Here is a 20319-nt window from a genome sequence, read left to right on the forward strand (position 1 = left end):
TAGATCCTAATGTGTCTGTTCTTTTCCTTGCTCACTGTTTAGTCACTGCTGATCTGTTTAAGTGCCACTCTCCTCAGGCTTTAGGCCCACAAATAAATGGTATTACACATACAGTAATTCCAACTCTCTGCATGGGGGAAGGGAGGAAGTCTAACTGTCAGTCTTCAAGGATGATGCTTGCTTGAACTGCAGTGTGATTAACATACACCTGATGCTGGTGCAGGAGGGCAGCGTATGGAGTTTGTAGTGGTACTAAGTGATAAACATTCATTGAATGGTAGGTTATCCTAATTGTAATACTTCAGTATTGGCAGCTTTTAACTCCCACCAGATTTCTAATTCCCATACTGTTTATGGCTGCCAAATTAGGCCGTCTGTAGACACTAACACTTGAGACTCTCACCAATGCCTAGTGCTAACATTTTTAAAAATAAGTTTGATCATCTGCAAGTTTGATCATCTTGCCTCCTCCTTGTACATGCTCTCTTCCATTCCGCCATACTTGCCTACAGCTTAATAACCCCCAACTACCTTGCCACGGCAAGTTTCACTTGTGCCTGTGTCTTTTTGAAAGCATGTTTTGGCAAATGGTGCAAAGAAGTCCAACACAGTCTTTTGTATTCCAAAAGGATAAAGGTGAATTGACAGAGTAGCATCAGCTCACTAGTATTTCTGAATTATTCTGTTTATTCCATATAGTTCTATGGAACTAAAATCAGATTTAAATAAATAATAAAAGTCAGGGAGGAAACACACATGAATTGCTGCAGTGAACTCTTACAAAAGTCAGTGCAATTAAAAAAGGAAATGATACAGCATTCAAATGTGTAGAATTGCAAGAGGAGGTTTGCAAAAGACTTCAGTACTGTTTTGAATTTCAGCATTCTGGCTGTGCCTAGATTTACCACACACAAAAACACAGATTTAAAAAAAAGTCTGCTGTGTGGGCTCCACGTTTTACTTTAAAGAGCTACGGTGACTTGCACTGCATTATTCACGACTTGCGACTGAGTCATCAGTAAGTTATAGCAGTGACTGTAATGAGTGCAAATAAATTGTAGGCATCACCTTTGCAACACATGGATGGTACGGATTCCAAAGAAATAAAGAGTCTTGTACTTTGAAAGCAGCCCTTATTTTTGTAATGAAAACTAAAACTTGTACTGATGCCCTAGGTGTCATTTATTTGCGCTGATCTTTTCATTTCCAGTGCAACAGTTCTAGAGGATATGGGATGTAAATTTTAGGTGCCTCAAAGCAGCATTTCCAGACAAATACTACTGTTGTAACTGCAGCTTCAAAAGATGCCCTGTGTATATAACAAGAAAAACTAATATTCCACAGACACCATGCTAAAAACTAAATAAAATATCATCTCTTGTGGGTGAAGTATGTTTACTTTCACTTGGCTTTGTCTTCCACTTATAAATAATGCAGCCACTGACTCATAGTGCTGGCTCTAGATTGCAGCCTGAAAATTCCCATCCCTGTTCTGGTCTAGAGATGCTAGTGGCTCTGACTGGAAAAATGAGGGGAAAAAATTCCCATTAACATTTTTGTGGGAAAATTTCCCCCATTTTTCCCAGAAAAAAATCAGAAATTGAAAATGTTTAACTAGCTTTAATTATGGACTACTTTATGGGAAAACAAGGGCATAGAAGCATTTGGACCTGGAAATTGTGCGGTTTATGGTCATTTTTAATTCTTATGGAAATGAAATCCAAGGTCTTCGGCCTGCAGCTGAGAAAGCTCTGTATCCATGAGGCTGACCTTTGAGGTGGATAGCTCCTGAGCAGTGGAGCACTCAAAGATGGTTAAGGTATCAGCCCAGAAGAAACAGTGGCACTGATGGAAGCTCACCTGTGTTCAATGGAGAAAGGAGAAACAGCTGTAGCCAGAAACTTTTCCCGCCACCAACATGGATGTGCTTGCAGAGACCCATGTTGCTGACTAGGTGTGCTGCTGCATTCTGATTCCAGTATATTCAGGGTAGCTGTTTTCAAGCCAAAGTATTTTGCACTGCAATACTCTAGTCTGGAGGTAATGAAAGTACGTATGACAAGGCCACCCAGATTGGCCAGGGTATAGTTTACTAGTTGGTCACAGGAGGCAGAATGTGTATGTTATGACCAATGCTGTGTGAGAATCTAATGCCAGTGAGAAGTTTAGAAAACCACTAGGCTACAGACTTTGAGGCCTTCAAAAGATGCCCCATGAGGACATTCTTTACTGATGAAGATATCATAATGGCAGCAAGCTCTTGAAAGCATTCCCTTTTGCTGTGAGCAATAACCCTAGTTCATTTGGAGCTAATTTCAGGCTACTCATCCTCGTGTATCTGCTGCTCTAGACCATGCAGTGGGATAGATGGATAATGGCAGTGTTCACATATGCATAAAGAATTAACAATGTTGAGTATCTTTTCCATGCTGGTGCTATTTGAACCCACAGAGAGAGAGAGAATTTCACTCAGTGGCAGCATGTAAATATTGAATAGGACTTGAGAGAGTACTGGTTCTTGTGATACTCCACAAAAGAAGGCTCTTCTGCCAGGAAGGCAGGGGCTCAGCCCCACCCTGTGAGTGTGGTCCTCCAGAAAGTATTCAGCCCACATCAGTTTCCCTGACAATCCCCCCCCCCCCCCACCGCCCCATACTTCTGCAGGAGGACCGCAATATCCAGTGAGTTTCCATAGTGAAGTGCAAAGGCCCATTTTAAGGGTATGGGTACAGATGTGTCCTTTTTATCCAGGGATCACAGGAGAAGGTCCATTAGTACTACTGACACTGTTTCTCCTTCACAACCTGGCTTGAAGCCTAATAGAGAAAGTTCTATATGATATTTGCTGTGGACAAATGTACTTGGAGACGGCTCTTCACTAGTTGCTCAATGAACTTGCTTAGAAATAGGGGTTTGAAAAGTGTAACTCTATAAGGAAAGTATAACAGATTAATACATGTAAGCCTGTTTCTTTGCTGAAGATTGCTTTCAGAAATGTTCCTCCACTGTTTAAATGATAAGGCCCTGATTCTTTTCCTGTTGAAATTCTATAATATAATCACTTTATTTCTGTTTGTACTCAAATCTGGCTAATTGAATGCACATATAAAAACAATAACAGTCCCCCCTGCCTTTATGAATATATCACCAATTTTATTTTGTTAACTGAATAATCGAAATTTTAATTGTCCCTCTAGAAATGATTTTTTTTCACATACAGTGATGGCCACTAGAAAGTAGGAATAGGAAATAACAACGGCTATAGCTCTGATACCAGTGTGTACTAATGGCTGGTAAATTTTGAGTACTAAATAGAGAAATGCTACAATATCGCTGATACTGTAATGTGGTAAGTGTTGGTAAATGCTGACATTTTAATGCCACCCACTTTCTTCGTAAGGCCTCAAATCCATATTATAGATACTTAGGCTAAAGCCAGACATCTGAGCACAGAAACACATCTTGTCAAGTTTAGCGACTCAGCAGCACGTACGCTATCGTAACCTGAAGGTTACACTTTTCATTCATTACAAAAAGACAGCTGTAACCCACAATGGAATAAGGTATTCAAATATTTATATAACATTGGCGATAAAATGGCAGTAGGACTATTTGGATTGCAGTGTACCACTCAAATCTTAGGGCTGACAGGAAAATAGTTAACAAGCGTTGGAATTCCTGACACATTAGGGATGCATACTTTCTTTAGATAGCTAGTTAATAGCTGTAAACTAGGCAATAGCTTACATCATGCATTAAATTACTTGTGACTGAACCAATTAGAAAAATCCAAACAATTAGTGAGATATTGCATGTGGTAGCCTTACTGCAAACTGACAAAAGCTCTTCCTGAGCTCCTCGTTCCTTGGATTTGGTGAAACGCTGCCCTCTGGTGCAGAACAGGGAAGCAACTCCAAGAATATCATATCCTGGCAGAATGATACAATTTGTCAGTTAATGCAATTTTGGGGCCTGATCCTGCACAGTCCCATGGACTTCGATGAGATTACTTTTACCTCTAATGTCCCTGTTTACTATTTTTAATGGGAAATATGATTTATTTAGTTATTTTAAACAGCCTCACACACAAGGATCAAACTCAAGATTTCAGTTGCTCAAGAACTGACTTTGAACTATGTGTGTAATGTGCCTAGCACAAGGCATGCTCAGTCCTTGACTGGGATGTGTAGTTACTGTCTCAGTGCAAATAACTACATACATAATAATTAATAGCTGTAAAGGCATTTGGAAGCAACATGCCAGAATGCATAGGCAAATCCTTTCTTTCTGCATATAGTTAAATTACATTAAAATACAACTATGCCATCATTCTTACAGATCCATTTTGTTAAATAAATTAGGTTTAGAAACCATTGATATCAAGCAAGAAATACGTGCAAAAGGTGAAAAGAAATAGTACTTAACACTGGCAGACCTCATTACATATTCAAAGTGCTTGATGCAGTATTTTACCTCCATTTTACAGGCTGGCAAAAGGTGTCATTGATATTAACAGTCTGATTTTTAGAACGGCAACAAATTTGTTTAATTTCACCCCCCTCCCCCCCATGAAAATGACTTGCTCTTATTTGTTGACTGCGTCTAAAGTGAAGGATTAGTATTTTTACAATGCTGAGTAGTTCGATAGCTAGGACAAAAGCCAGAACAGACTAGGTCTGTCACCCTGTATAGTGATTACAACTCTGTGCAAAAAAAGTAACATTTAGGTTTAGCTCACATTTGGGGATTTATGAGTTCTTTATTAATCACTACAGACCAGATCCTCAGCTGGTGTTAAGTGTCATAGTTCCAATGGATCTGGCCCTGAAGTCACAAGCCTACCATTGCCCAACTAGAAAGTACAGTTTGCTGTTTCAAAAGGCCAGAAAATAGCATTTTGCAATATTAAAAGTAAATAGTCTTGTTTTAGTAAGTGGCTGGCAGGATGCCTTCACTATATATTGAACAACACAAGGCAGTGAGAGCATTCGGCGCTGGTGCTTTTCCTATACGTGATGAGTGTTTGTGTTGAGGTTCTTGTACCAGTGTTTGAAATGCCATCCTTCACCCCTCCCGCTTCATTATAATGAACATGCTCCTGCTGAGTCTCTGGACATTTCCTACACAATGCAGTGCCTGGGAGGAATCTGTTAAAATGTAATTCAAGTAGAGACCCCCAGCATAAGTAATCGATACAGATTTGACCAGTGCTTGTAGATTATATAGTTTATACATTCACTCAAAAAGAAATGAACAAACAGTCCTATAGCAGCCAATATCCTAGTGTGCTGTTACTTATAAGATTTGCCATTTTAATGAAAGGACCTATACTTCTGAAGTTAATTAACTCATTTTGCAAATATACTTCTGCTCTGTTTCCAGTAAAACTTCAGTTTCATATTACTAACTTTAGTGCTAGATTAGCAAAAACAAATTCTAATGCAATTATAATGGCCATGGACATGACATTGGCAATAAAGAGAAATTTCAGATAAAATTCTTCCATGTATCTTGCACTGAAAGATGTTTTGGAAGAACCACAAAACAATGGCTCAGCTCCTGCACTGCACTGGGTGTCTGCTACCTGCAAAGCAGCCCGAATGTCAGCATATCCAGTTTCAGAAGGATCCCCCCCCTCTGTTCTGGGAGGGATCTACTGGTGGCATAGATCTAGCAGGTTCATGTGCCACCACTTTTTTGTTGTTGCTGTGTTGTGTATTTGGGGAGGAGTTAGATGTGATTAGAAGAGTTTCTTATATCTGGCTGATCCCTAGCTCCCATAGCAGTCCTTGGGCCCATTCAGAGCCAGTGTAATTTAGAACAGTCTTTAAGTTGCTCAGACTTACACTGCAGGTACTGCGAAGGCGAGCATGAAGTCATGTTTGCATCTCCCTTCTGAGGTGTGCTATGAGCACGCCCGTCAGAACTAAAAGCAGCAGAGAATCCTGTGGCACCTTATAGACTAACAGACGTTTTGGAGCATGAGCTTTCGTGGGTGAATACCCACTTTGTCAGACGCATGTAGTGGAAATTTCTCCAGAATTGCCCCTGGATATTTACACTACATGCATATCTGACGAAGTTCTGACGAAGTGGGTATTCACCCACGAAAGCTCATGCTCCAAAACGTCTGTTAGTCTATAAGGTGCCACAGGATTCTCTGCTGCTTTTACAGATCCAGACTAACATGGCTACCCCTCTGATACTTGACATCAGAACTAAGGATCACTAGCCCCCCCCCCCGCCCCCAACCCCAAGTGTACCAATATAAATGGAACTTTGTGAGGCGAGAGGATAAATGTAAATGTGCACTGAACCCCCACACTGCATAGTGCTGCAGTGGTGGTTCCTTTCTGCTGACAAGTGGACTTTTTGAAATTAACATTTCCTTGCAATGGGACATTTGCTCTAATTCACCATCACAAACTGTGGGCACAACTGGAAGCACATTAATATTAATGTAGTGTGTATCACGATATCTGCTTTTAAAACTGTGGCTTAGCAACATTTTGGGTAACATACATTGATCAAGGAACATTAACATTTACAGTAGAACACATCTTAGCACAAAGGGCTGATCAGAAACAAGTGCTTCTCATTATTATATGAGGTTAAATGACTGTTTTCCTGCTTTCAGAGGTTGCTGGTTCTGAAGTCTGTTTCTCTACTCAGAGGACACCTAACAGAAGCCAGCCAATGAAACCAAGGTAAATTTAATTATAAAATATATAGCTTTAAAAAAAAAAAAAACAGAAAAACTCAACCTTTTGAAGCACTGAGAAAATATTTGGGGCTAGGGAGAGAGAGGACACAAACTGTGTTGAAGTCTGAATGTGGATTATCCGGGAGTGTAGAAATGAATAAATTTGTTTTATTTTATTATATTAATGAAATGGTTAATTTGGTTGCCATAGCAACAAAGAACGGCCATGATAAAAAGCTAAAGGTCTATACATAATGCCTGATACAAGGTCTTTCTAATTCTAAAGCTGATTTTCTTAGCTACAATAGAAGTGATATGTGTTTTCAATATCATCTTAAGCTTGCACATCAAATCCTCTAGCTAATCCAATAAATAGACCAGTAGTATAAAATGGCATATATGTCTGTACATAGTAAACCTTGTGAACGAGGTTTACCTGTGCACAGTCTTCAGAAAGGATCTGGAGAGTAGAAAGAGGGGCTCTTTAAAAAGGGGGAAAATAAAATAAAGGAAAAAAAATAGACTTCTGAATGTGAAGGTAAATCAGGAACTATGCTACAATAGGAATGTGCTGCAATTATCAAATGCACTATTGTATATCAAATCACTGGAAAGATAACTGAGATGTTTCTTGAGAAATAATTGAATTAAAAACCTTATAAGGTGGCTCACATTGACAAAGGTAAGACTTTATTTTCTTTTCACTTATATTTTGCAAACACTAGGCTGCAGACGCAATTATTAAGAAAACTGACAAACGCTAAAAAATGGGAGTACCATATTTTATGATTAAAAACTGGAAGAAAAATGTTTTCAGAAAATCATTTTTGTTTTCATTTGTCTCCAGACACAAAAAGAAACCCCCGTTTCTTCAGCAATATTTATGTGTTGTGATGAAAGGGAGTTGCTACTAGTTCTTGCTTGAGATCCAGATATCCATTAAGGATACATCTCTCCATTTATTTGGACTGCCTAGGCTAGGTTCTGTGGGTGCTTAGGAAGGAAGTAAATGGGATTTGAGGGTGGTCAGCACTGAGCCCTCCGCTCACGATGCAACTGTAGATCAAAATGGAAGACCACTTATATTCCTGGCACTTACCCCTTCTTCAGCTATAAAAAGATTTGTCAAACTTGGAATCAGCCTAAATTTTTATAAAACAAAAGAGAATATTACTCTCCTTTGAAAGAAACTGCAGCTGTTGACTCCAATCACAGAAATCAGACATATAAAATTCTGTACCTAGCACCCTCATAATCAAAGTGGATGATTTTATCTTCAGGCTATCTAATTTGCATGATAATGTCAGCTCATTTCCTGTGAAACATTAACTTTCAGCGATTGGATATTATGTCTTCAGTTACCGGGCCTAAACCTGTCTCCAATAAGTGCAAGTAAAAGCTGTGATTATAAGTAGTCTCAAGAATAGAAGGGTGAGGAAAATGTTCTTTAGGCTGATGATGAGTTCTAGTTGTTCATGTGTAAATCTGATAGGCAATTACAGGTGTGGGTCATCCAAAGGAGAAATTTGTCATTGCCTGCTTATTTCTAGAGTGAAAAGTAACAATAGATCTCTCAGGTTTTAAGGAGGAATTCTGAGGATTAGTTTTAACAATATCAACTTTAATGTCATTGAAAACAAAAATACTTTGTTTAAACATATTACAAAACAATGGTTGCTGCTGCCTGTTATAAACATGCATTTGAAAAGCATGAAATTACATTGTTTATGGCCCCAATCTCCAGGCTGTGATTGAGGATTACATGGTACCTCACAAGTAGGGTATGGCACAGTGGTGGATATTTGCTTCCCTCATACTGATGTTGCTGTGTGCCAGTCTGATCCCCTGGTACAAGTAAAGCAGCCAAAGGGGAGTCCTAACAGATCTCAGCTTCCTGTGGCCCCAAGGGACCATTATAGCAGCCACAATACATGGGAACCCCATCCATGGTCCTTTGCCTTCAGCCATGGGGTTGAGCTAGAAGAAGCTGTTATGCTGAATCTACCCTATGTTGGAGCTCGCAGTGTTGTGCTGACTAGAGCTATTGTTTCAGTTCCGCAGTGACACACACAGCCTCAGTGAAGCCAAAGGTTTGTTTGTGTTTTTGAGAGATCTATCTTACAGAAATTAGGTTTTCCAATTGCAATGCTAGAGGATCTTCTCTTCACATGGGGTAAGTCTAAATTGTTTGATTTCTATTTACCAGCTAGGATAGTATCAGAGATGTAGCCGTGTTAGTCTGGATCTGTAAAAGCAGCAGAGAATCCTGTGGCACCTTATAGACAACAGATGTTTTGGAGCGTGAGCTTTCGTTGGTGAATACCCACTTCGTCAGATGCAGGTAGTGGAAATTTCCAGGGGCAGGTATATATATGCTAGCAAGCAAGCTAGAGATAACGAGGTTAGTTCAGTCAGGGAGGATGAGGCCCTGTTCTAGCAGTAGAGGTGTGAAAACCAAGGGAGGAGAAACTGGTTCTGTAATTGGCAAGCCATTCACAGTCTTTGTTTAGTCCAGAGCTGATGGTGTCAAATTTGCAGATGAACTGAAGCTCAGCAGTTTCTCTTTGAAGTCTGGTCCTGAAGTTTTTTTGCTGCAGGATGGCCACCTTAAGGTCTGCTATAGTGTGGCCAGGGAGGTTGAAGTGTTCTCCCCTACCACAGCGGATATATTTGAGTATATAGACCGTATTCTAATTGAATATTGATTCGTGGTTTCCATGGTCCAATCGTTTTATTTATCCTTTCCCGTAGTGACTGTCCAGACTGACCATTTCACAGTCTTGGGTGGCAGGCCAATCTCTTGCCCACAGACAACTGCCAACCTGAAACGATTCTCACCAGCAACTGCACACGCGTACCCATAGTAATCTCAAACCTCAGGAACCAATCCATGCAACGAACCCTCGATGCAACTCTGCCCACATATCCATACAAGCCAAGCCGACTTACCATCACAGGACCTAACCAGATCAGCCATACCATTGTTGCAGGGGGCAACAGTTAGGGTTTCATTTGCCCGGTGTGCGAAATCAACCACCAACATCGATGGAGGGAGGAGAGAACAGACGGAGAGAGATGAGGACTAGAAGTCGAGGCTCCTCTTTTAGATCGTTGAGGTTTTGCAATTTAAAGGGGGAATCTGGATCATGTAAATTAGCGTGCAGGAGGTTACTGCAATCTCAGAAATCAATGCGCTCACCATAGTCAAGGATGACTAGTACTTTCGGGTGGCCGGTAAGCGAAGTGCCAACTTTTTTCTAGTGGGCAGATCGTGCTCCGCATATAGTCAATATAAGCCAGTTAAGGAGCCGCAACCAGGTGCGTTACTATAATACTACCTGCCTGTGTTGGGCGCTACGGAGTACACATAGCTGTGAGTTATCACTACCTCTCGAACGATACATCAATCAAGGCTAATAGAGCACTTGCCATTGTCTTTTAATAATCAACCGTCAACACTTGTTTACGAGATTTTCACAGGAGTGCTACAGATTCATGGCATTTACTAGCAAATTCATTTAGGGTGTGCCTGGTCTACCCGACGGTCAAGTGAGGGGATTCGGGATCCTGTTAATTAAATGCGTCGTATTCCCAATGTCCTGCCATACACACAATAAAATTAGGTCTGGGCATCAGGGCAGGCGACAGGTTGCCACAATATTAACCTGGACTTTTTTTCTTCGTCTTGCTCTGGTGTTCTGCGTCGTAATCTATTCCTCTCGGCCAATACCTTACTTTCTAGTATGTTAATAACATATATATAAAAACTTAAGAATTATAATACCAACCAACGCTCTTGTCTACACCCTAGAAAGTGTCAACCCACATGACCCAACCTATAAATATATAGTGAGCTAACTACTAAGGTCTGGCAACCCTTATTGTTTGTTCCCATGAGCGGGATCATGAGTAGGAAGTTCCTCCCTGTAGGGTAATAAAACCTTCTTATTTCCATTATCACTTAAAGCAAAGAAAAAGATTACATATAAAAAAAAAGGTACTTCACTTTGCTGACCCTCAGACTAATTTAGCATATCTACAATCAATAACCTTAATACAACTATCTGACTAAACCACGAAGCGAATTCCGTCTTGGATGGCTCAAACAACAGATAATATTTTACACCAATATGGTCCTTGGGCACTTTTGATCATAAGAAAAAAAGAACCAAAAAGAAGTAACATACAAATGCAAAAAAAAAACCCTCCAAACGGGAAAAGAAAAAAAACCATAATACTAATGACTGAACTATAAAAAAAAAATGACCTCCGCAATAAAAACAAAAAACGCAAAAACCCCCTTCATTTTTTCTTTATTCCCCACGTTTCTAGTCTACTAAACGTCAACACAAGGCAGTAGGCCACTCTAACACAGTCGCCGGTTACTGTTCAGATTGCCATTTAACTGTCGTACCCTTCACAATCCGAGGTTTTTTTAAAAAAACCTCAGATCTAACGGACCCCATGGGACACCGATACCTAATAACTCACTAGCCTGCTCTCAACTGCTTACTCTTATCTCCCCTATGAAAGATGGCATATAAACATTAACGAGATATATTACTATCGTGCTAGTTTTTATAATCGGGACCATGGTCGACTAAGCCCAAAAGAAATAGGACTCACTGTGCAAGTGCAGACTGCACCCATAATTCCAGGTGGGGAGAGGAGGGCCCCACCTCTTTATTGTACTAATTTAAATTTAGCTACCTCTTGTTGCCAAGTATTCTTTTTAGGTTTTTCATTTTTTTTCAACATGCTTCTTTTCTGTTTCTTATTGCATCTATTACTTCCTTGTCTTTACTGTTATCCCCCCTTCCGCTATCATCTGTAACGGAACCGGCGGGTCGGAATGGCTATATCCGCAAATGGTATAGACTATGGAGAGGGCGGTGGCTACCAAACCAGGCAGGGGTAAGAATGTGAAACCATTCCTAGTCTCCTACCTGAGCCAAGCAGTCCTCCGTTCAGCCGAACGTTCGTTCTCCTAACTGTTCCTGGTGTCGCAAAAGGTGAACCAGCGGTTTGGCAAAAAATAAAAGTGCGTATTCGCCTACCCCCACAAGGGAATATAAGATCTTTTTTTGATATAGACTGCCCTAACCACAAGCGGACAGTCTAAAAAAAAACAAACGTTTAGATAGTAAATGTCAAATCAACATAAGGTTGTAATCGACAACACCGACATAACGCGACCGCCCGTAAAGGAGGAGAGCGATATTTTATCATAGATAAACGAATAGTTGGGGTTACTTAACAATCTCTGCGACTAATGCTACCAGAAGGACGCAAATGCGAGGCCAAATAAATATACTAATTAATGAACTAACCTCGTTATCTCTAGCTTGCTTGCTAGCATATATATACCTGCCCCTGGAAATTTCCACTACCTGCGTCTGACGAAGTGGGTATTCACCCACAAAAGCTCACGCTCCAAAACGTCTGTTAGTCTATAAGGTGCCACAGGATTCTCTGCTGCTTTTACAGCTAGGATAGAATCCTTTTGCAAATAATTAGTAATTTTAAAATGAAAAGAAGACTGTATTTGACACAATACCTTTATTTTGCTTACCTAGATTTAACTAGAATTCTCTGTATTCATCATTTGTATTTTGTATTGGGACATATCCCTAAAGAAGTAATCTGCTTTCACTTGCTGAGGAAAAACTGCAACTTTATTGCACTGCAAAAATTAAATTTTTCTCCAGTGTCACAAAAATAAGTTAACCCAGCAGAATTAGGACTCCAAATGGTGTTTCTATGATCAAGCAAAGATAGCATGGAAATTTGAGAGAACTTGCAAATAAACCAGAGGATAGATTTATTAATAACTTTTCTCAAAGGACTAATGTACAGTATACAAATTCTTCAGAAAAAAGAGAAAATGGTAACAGTGAAGACAAAGCAACCCAGATGGCCCATAAGCAGACTAATTATATGAAAAACCCAGCAGCAACTTGCAAGTTACCAATCCAGCTGCCTAGAGAGTGTGCCAGGTTGCCAGATGTGAAAATCTTCCACAGTTCATCAATGAAACACAGTAGCATGGTGAAGAAAACTGCTGCCAATAAAATAAATATTTTATCTAAAAAGACTATTTTATATGTGGAAAAATATAAAATATTAACAAATTATCCAGCCCCTATGTTACAGTACATAAAAATGAAGCAGAAAGATTTAACATGTAGAATAGTTTGTCATTCTAATTAGCTATGTTTTTCACTATATTTATACATCCTGCTACACACTGTAGGCATAATCTTGGCCTGCATTAGGCCAGATCTTTTTTTGCTGCAACCACAGGGATGTACAGATGGGAAAAGTGGTGTGTGGCTGGATTGACCATGAATGTGGCAAGCCCTAGCTGCCACAGAAACGCATAGACAGATACCACAAGTAAGACAGGCACCTTTACGCTGCTCTGGCACCAGCTTCCCAGGATCAGGAAAGCACAAATGTGATTTAGTTTTAGCAGATCCTTGGATGATCTGAGAAGTGGTGTCAAGCCTACTATCTGGTTACAGCGTGCAACCAGTCCTATTATCTGGAATAAATGATGTTGAAGTGGATATTCACCCACGAAAGCTTATGCTCCAATACATCTGTTAGTCTTAAAGGTGCCACAGGATTCTCTGTTGTGTAGTGCAGCAGTAATTCCAAAAGGGCCATGCTGTTTGTTCCCCTTCCACACAGCTTTGTGGAGGAAAGGGAACATAAACAAGACTTCATCTGATAAGTCTTTATAGTTACACAGTACATAGCAATATACATGTACATTAATCTCATCAATATAGTCCAAACATGATCTCCACGCACAAAAGACTATTTTTAATTTTGTTGACAGATCAAACTATTTAATTTACAAACACAAACAATTTTGTCTCTAAATGCCATTTAATTCTTCAGAAATGTTTTGTCAAGCCTATACCTTGAAAATATTGTACTTGCTCATCTTCATGAGGCCAAAACGAAACTGCCCATATAGTTTGTTAGCAGGGCAAAGTTTTTTCCGATGAACATGCCTGAGTGAATTGGGATTCACACAGGCAGATTTGGCAGCTATTCTATGGAGTTCTTGGACTGCAATGCATACATTAAACTTGGAGCTCTCTCTCCATTCAGGAATATGATGTGACTAAGAATGTGTTAGTAGAGCAGACTGGGATGAACTATGGTATTTCTAGTATAATTTACGTTGTCAGGTCTGGGTTACATTATTTTATAAGGATTACTTGTCTTGCTGTTAGTCACTAATCTGACACATGCATATTTCCTTAAACATGCAAATAAATCATTGAACTAGAGGAGCTCACTTTGCACTCTAATACTGTTGAAAATTCACTACAGTATTTGCAATGTAAGTCAGAGTCTTTGTTTTGTTACTCTGGCTCATTAAACAAGGCCAAATGCAAAGTCCCGTAAGGTGAAGGACTTTGTCCTTTGGCATGACTTTGTTAGACAGGTTGCCAAATCTCACCTCATCCTGATGACGCAAAGGACAGTCAGCAATAAACTTAGGAGTGCCTTGTGGAGCCCTCTCTATGGATTCCTGCAATGTTATTTACCATTGTTTGTCAAAGTTAGAAAGTGTTAGTTAATAAATGCAGTTGGAAACAAAAATATTATCTCAGATTATGGATATAATGAGGAGAAAAAACCCTCTGAACTGCTTCACTGTTCTTACCCTCCCCAGTAAATGAATTCTATTTTTGACTGTTAGGTGCATCTTTTCTTCATGAGGTATGGGTTTTACGCTTCCAAAGTTTACTTGATAGCTGCTCAGGCACACAGGTATATTAATTAGCCTACCCTGCCTAATGATGTATTGTAGCAAAAGTCTGGATTTTGGCTGCTACGTATGTGATAATGTATTTGCTAGAATGCCATTTACTGCTGTATATGCTTATGATACTTTTGGCAGGTCTCTTATGGTGCTATATATTGATGACAAACCATATTTACGAAGTGTGACAGTCTGCAGTAGAGTAGTGAAGTCAGGAATGGCAAAGAAGAAGTTGTATAGTATGTGGCATGGTACAGTGAGCAAGTGTAGCATCCCAGAGCAGAATTACATAACATGACAAAGATGGCTGTGTGCTTTCTGACATCCCATAGAAAAGCTAAAGCGCATCAATATGGCCTGAAATAACATGTCCACCATTTCATACAGCTGCTAACCATGGTCATAAGATAGCTGCTGAGGTTCTGAATACAGGCAGTCCTCGGATTTATGACACAACTGGATCCTGAACATTGCGTTGTAAGTCAAAATGTCATAACTCAGAACCACAATACACTCTATTTCAGGACCAAGTGTTGTAAAGTCGAAACCAGCTGTCATAAGTTGAATCAGGAGGGCAATTCAGAAGTGTCGTAAGTGCCGTTCATCATTACGTCGGACGCCATAAAGTCGAGGACTGCCTCTACCATTTTTGTGCAACCCTCACTCAAGCACACAGTGCTTCTCAACCAGCTTCTTGATTGAAAGAGATTCAGAGGCTGTATGTATACAATCTCAAGACCTAGCTCCTCCTATAATGTTCCCAACAGATGGAGTTGGCTGAAGGGCTTTCACCATGAGAACAGTGGTATGGATAAGATATTATTATGGGATATAGAGGCCCAAGGCCTCCAACAAAATCTCATGGAAATATTTGCTAAGCAACACAAATATTTGTTACCATCTCAGTGTGCAAACAGTGAAAGGAGAGAGCAAAAGAAAGCTTTTAGTTGAGTCCATAACTGCCAAAGGGTCACATCAAGTAAGAATCAGCTGTCAAATAGATCATGCTAGAGTAGAGGAGATACTTTACAGGGTAAATGACCCATTAAAAAAAGCTAGACAGGCAAAATGTGTGTGTGGAGGAGGCGGAGTCAGAGGGTGGAAAAGAAGGATGAGGATAAAGGAGGACAGAGATTTTTGAGAGGGATGAGGAGCACGTAACATGGCACCCTAAACAATTAATGAGCATGCATATGTAACTTAACTCATTAATCATCTTGGAGTGAATTTTAGGATCATGAAAGACCATCTGACAGCAAACTTAAAATGCCACATACAAGAAAACCTGTTTACTAAATGAATATACACAAAAAACCCAAGTTGATTAATGCTATTTATTTATAATTAGGCATACATATGTAAACAGAAGAACAGAAAATTCTGAAATGTGTATAATCAAAGGTTATGAATCTTCCTGATCACATAATTAACTGAAGAGATACATTATTATGAAACAAATGGCTTTATATTCAGATATGGGTAAAGAAAATAGCAATACATTTGTATGAGACAGTTCCTAGTGCGAATGAAAAACAGCTAAGGCTCTTTAGCAATCTGGCAAATCTATATTTTGTTTGGGCTATAACATGACTGTAGCCAAACATAAACACTCAGGATGAATGGGGGGTGGGGAGAGAGCCAAATCCATGTACCATAAAAGCTACATCTATCTACACTATGAGCTAGGAGTGTGATTCCCAGCTTGCATACACATACTCTTGCTAGCATGAGTATAAATAGCCATGTAGCCACCGTAGCACCGCTCATGCTAGCTTGATGGGAACTAGCACAAATGTGTTTACTTGAGCGGGAAATTACACCCCAAACTCATAGTGTAGACATAGCCATAGAGAGACACGGAGAGGTAACATATTCAATTCTCACGTAACGAAATCTTTGAACTATACTTGATGAAGCATTAATTGGCATAATTAAAAAGTTACTTATTTAGAATATGTCTATGCAGAAAAAAAAAGGTGCTAATAATCAAAACCTGATGTAACACCTGGATTTTGTAATAATACAGTTTAAACCCTTTTAAGAAGTGTGCTATGATTGTTCAACAGAGGAAATCTTAGTCTAGACGCCAATTCAAGTCAAAAATATGAAGAAAGCAATACAGGTCATTGGTTAGCAAATGTATTTTTAGAAGAGTCTAATGTAAGGTTGAATTGAGAAAGCATTAAGAAAATACTATATTGTACACTATAGCAGTTTAAAGTGATTGATCCAGATTGGAAATGCTATTTTAAAGCTCCTTTCACTTCTTTTCATAGACAAATAGCACCCCACATTGCTTTGTTTGCATAGTATGTAGCTAATTACAATTTCAAAGAAACTTTTTAGCAATTAAATGTAATGTTTAATTACAAAATGTCTCCTTGGAAACAGTTTCCTTGTATGTTGAACTGTAGTCAGTTAAAAAACGCTCACTTAATTATGTTTAAAACTAGAAACTCTATAAAGATTAAACATCAAATACAGAAATTTGCAAAAGAAAAAGTTGTGCTTTACATAATGGACAACTGACAGCTAATAACTGACTAACTGTTGCTGCTCTGAAATCTAAGAAAATAGTTTGTCTTAAAATAATCACTGGAGAAAGTAGCCGTCATTATAAGGACTATCAACACTACATATTTTAATACAGTTAAAATTTCAAGTACTAATTGGAAAGCAAATTACCGCATCAGGGAAATGTAAAGTTCACATTAACTGCTGGACTGATCACCTCAACACATTGGGTTCACAGCTAAGGGCAGGCCTCTCTTTGGTTCATAAGGTGTTGTCCTGGCAACCATTCTGATGCAGTCAATAATAGGGCAGACACTGAGACAGAGATTGCATCCTGTACAACTGTCAGTAACAGTGGGCAGGTGGGTTTCTGGATCAAACTGTATAGCCTGCAACAAGAAATAAATAGTATTGATGTCACTTACGGACAAGGTCAAAAAAAGCCCCATTTTAGTATCTGCATTTTATGCATTACAGTATTCTGTCTTCACAACATGTGTGTGCGATACTGCACTGCAGCTAAAGCAACAGTTTAAATTCTAGGGGGAAAAACATTTTAAAATTAGAACTATAGGGCCAATGTACTCCCTGCTGAAAGCCCTGTATTGTAAATTGAGTTACCCAAAGGATGAATATGGCCCACAAAGTTTAAACTTCCATTAAGATATTTTTCCTTCACGGGAGGAAAATCTTTCATGATACAGCAATTCACCAGGTTTAGTGGTACAGAAGAGATATCCAGACCAGTCCTGTATGGATTCTACATGAGACAGACTGCAAATACCATCATGTTGGGTTTTTGTTTTTGTTTTTTTATTCTCTGTAAGATGCAAACAACCTAATTTAATAAAATCTAGTGAGGAATGGCACGTACTTTGCCACTTGTGATTCAGTTTATTTGCAAGCCTTAGAAAGCTAAAAGGGACATCTGGTATGAGAGCAAACACGATTTAATTTCTGACGTTTCCAAGGACTGTGCCCTCATTAATGATTAGCATGAAAAAGATTTTTAATATGAAGTCATAATTGTAGCTTCAATAAGACATCTATAAAATACCAGTTTAAAAAACAAAATCAGACTAACTTCAAACTCTTCATCGATTGTTTCTTTTTTAATCTGTTTGTTCCTCAAACAAAATGTTGGTTATGTAAATTAGAGCAGGAAGTTTTATACAGGCAGAGAGCTAAAGTGGAAAATTCAAGGAATTCCGTGTTAAGTTTCCCCTACAACTTTCATTCTTCCCTTGCAATGTATTAATAGTAAGATCTTCTGATGTAGGATCACTGGGGCTCTTGATGTGGCCTTTTCCTACCCTACTGTAAGAGTATTAATCATAGGAGACTTATGAGCATAAGACTTATACAGGCACTCATCTTCATGCCCTGGGAGTAGGTACATTGACATCAATGAAATTACTGACACCGTGTAAAGTGAAATGCATGTAAGTATTTTCAATATTGGGAACTCGGTGAGCTTCTCCTCAACTACTTGCAGGGTAGGCTTTGGGGGAAAGAGAGTATTCGTTTCCTTCTGAAATCACAGGCAGTGTTTTTAAGAGAAGTTCTACAGTCTGCTCCAGCAGCAGCACTGACTGCTTTAAATATGGCCTTCTCTGGGCTTCCCAAGCTCTGACACTCAAGAACATAAGAGATCTGAGGTTTCCCAATGTGTATTTTGGTGTTCCACTAGTGAAGAGGCCCATGAATAGTAGAAGCAGTAGGCTGACATCTCACTCTCCAAAGTATTAAGTGAACCAGTCTGAACCTCCAAGTTCCGGTCTGGTTTGAGAGAGAAATAAAGGTTTTGTACGTTAGCAGGAGTGGTTCATCTATCTCTAATGACAATGCATTTCTTGAAGGGAATAGTATATGGTGATGTGGCAATGATTAACTCAGAAGTTCGAATTCATTTGTGCTCAACTTCACATAAATTACATTTTTTTGCTGTAGTCGTACAAAGTGAGGTCTCTGCGGAGACTAAAAGATGGGTGTGTCCGGCAAGCTGAATATGTTGGAAACACAAAAATCTGCATCAGCAGAAGACAAATTGTGGGTTTTTTTATGTTTGATCCCTTTGCAAGTAAGAGATGGAAAAAAACATTCTTCGCATCAGGAAAAGCTTCAGGGGACTTCTTTTGTTGTTGTTTTTTTTTTGGTTATTGCTGATTTTTTAAAGTTATATCAAAGCAAGTTGCATTAAATGCGAAATCAACTCTTACCTCCCTAAGGGCTACAGCCTCCCCTAAGGTGGGAAATCTTATGAAAGGGAAAACACTACTGCAAAACTTCTATGCACATCAGAGTAGAAAGGGCAGTTTCTTGCGGATGCTAGAGGCAGTGCTGCTTTCTCTTTTTTGTGGGCACAATAATTAGAAGCGAAGAGGCAGCAGCAGCCATCTCTTTAACCACACAGAGAGGAGGGAGCCACAAGTAGATATAGGGTCAGATCTCCTGCTGACATAAATCAGTGTCGCTTCACTAATGTGAAGATTCATATCAGTTGAGGACCTGAGCCATGGTCTATATCTTAAATCAGAGTGTCTTCTCCTATGCATGGCTCACTGGCCCCCTTCGCACTCTTGCCAGCATTGTGGGTTTGGAGGTATGCTACCATGGTCCTCAGCCACACCTGTACATTCCTACGTGCTGCGTAGAAAGGTCTTTATATATATATAGGATTAGTTTGGTACATGGAACCTGTAATTCAGACAGGTGTTTTAAGTAAATTTTTCCAGTTTAGCCCAGGGAAGATTGTTTGCTGTATCTTAGCCTTACTATTAATATGGTACTATTCTACAGTAAAATCCTCCAACCCTGCAGTATTGCCATTGTAAGGGCCAGTATTTTAGACTGTTACTATAGAACAGGGGTCGGCAACCTTTCAGAAGTGCTGTGCCGAGTCTTCATTTATTCACTCTGATTTAAGGTTTCGGGTGCCAGTAATACATTTTAACCTTTTTAGAAGGTCTCTCTCTGTAAGTCTATAATATATAACTAACCTATTGTTGTATGTAAAGTTAATAAGGTTTCAAAATGTTTAAGAAGTTTCATTTAAAATTAAATTAAAATGCAGAGCCCCCTTTCCCCCTGGACCAGTAGCCAGTTCCCGGGCAGTGTGAGTGCCACTGAAAATCCGCTCACGTGCCACCTTTGGCACCTGTGCCATAGGTTGCCTACCCCTGCTGTAGAATAGTGTAGAACTTTTTATAAGGGCATCACCATAATAATCTTTTGTAACAGAGATACAGTTATTGTGTGTCTGTCTTGTCTTCTGTGTCCCACACAATCTTATCATACTGTGCGCTGCTTGGTTTTTTTG

General features: G+C 39.4%; 1 protein-coding gene across 2 annotated transcripts in view; it reads right to left on the bottom strand.

The window, feature by feature from the left end:
* Positions 1 to 16577: 16577 nt before the first annotated feature.
* The window catches only part of DPYD (dihydropyrimidine dehydrogenase), a 594472-nt gene continuing 590730 nt past the window's right edge, over positions 16578 to 20319 (bottom strand). For both annotated transcript variants that reach the window (XM_075067810.1, XM_075067809.1), the window contains one exon: positions 16578 to 17389. In XM_075067810.1, the coding sequence (XP_074923911.1) occupies positions 17219 to 17389 (171 nt within the window). In that variant the 3' untranslated portion in view covers positions 16578 to 17218. The remainder of the gene's footprint in view (positions 17390 to 20319) is intronic.

Source organism: Chelonoidis abingdonii, chromosome 7 (genome assembly GCF_003597395.2).
Source record: "Chelonoidis abingdonii isolate Lonesome George chromosome 7, CheloAbing_2.0, whole genome shotgun sequence".
NCBI lineage: Eukaryota > Metazoa > Chordata > Testudines > Testudinidae > Chelonoidis > Chelonoidis abingdonii.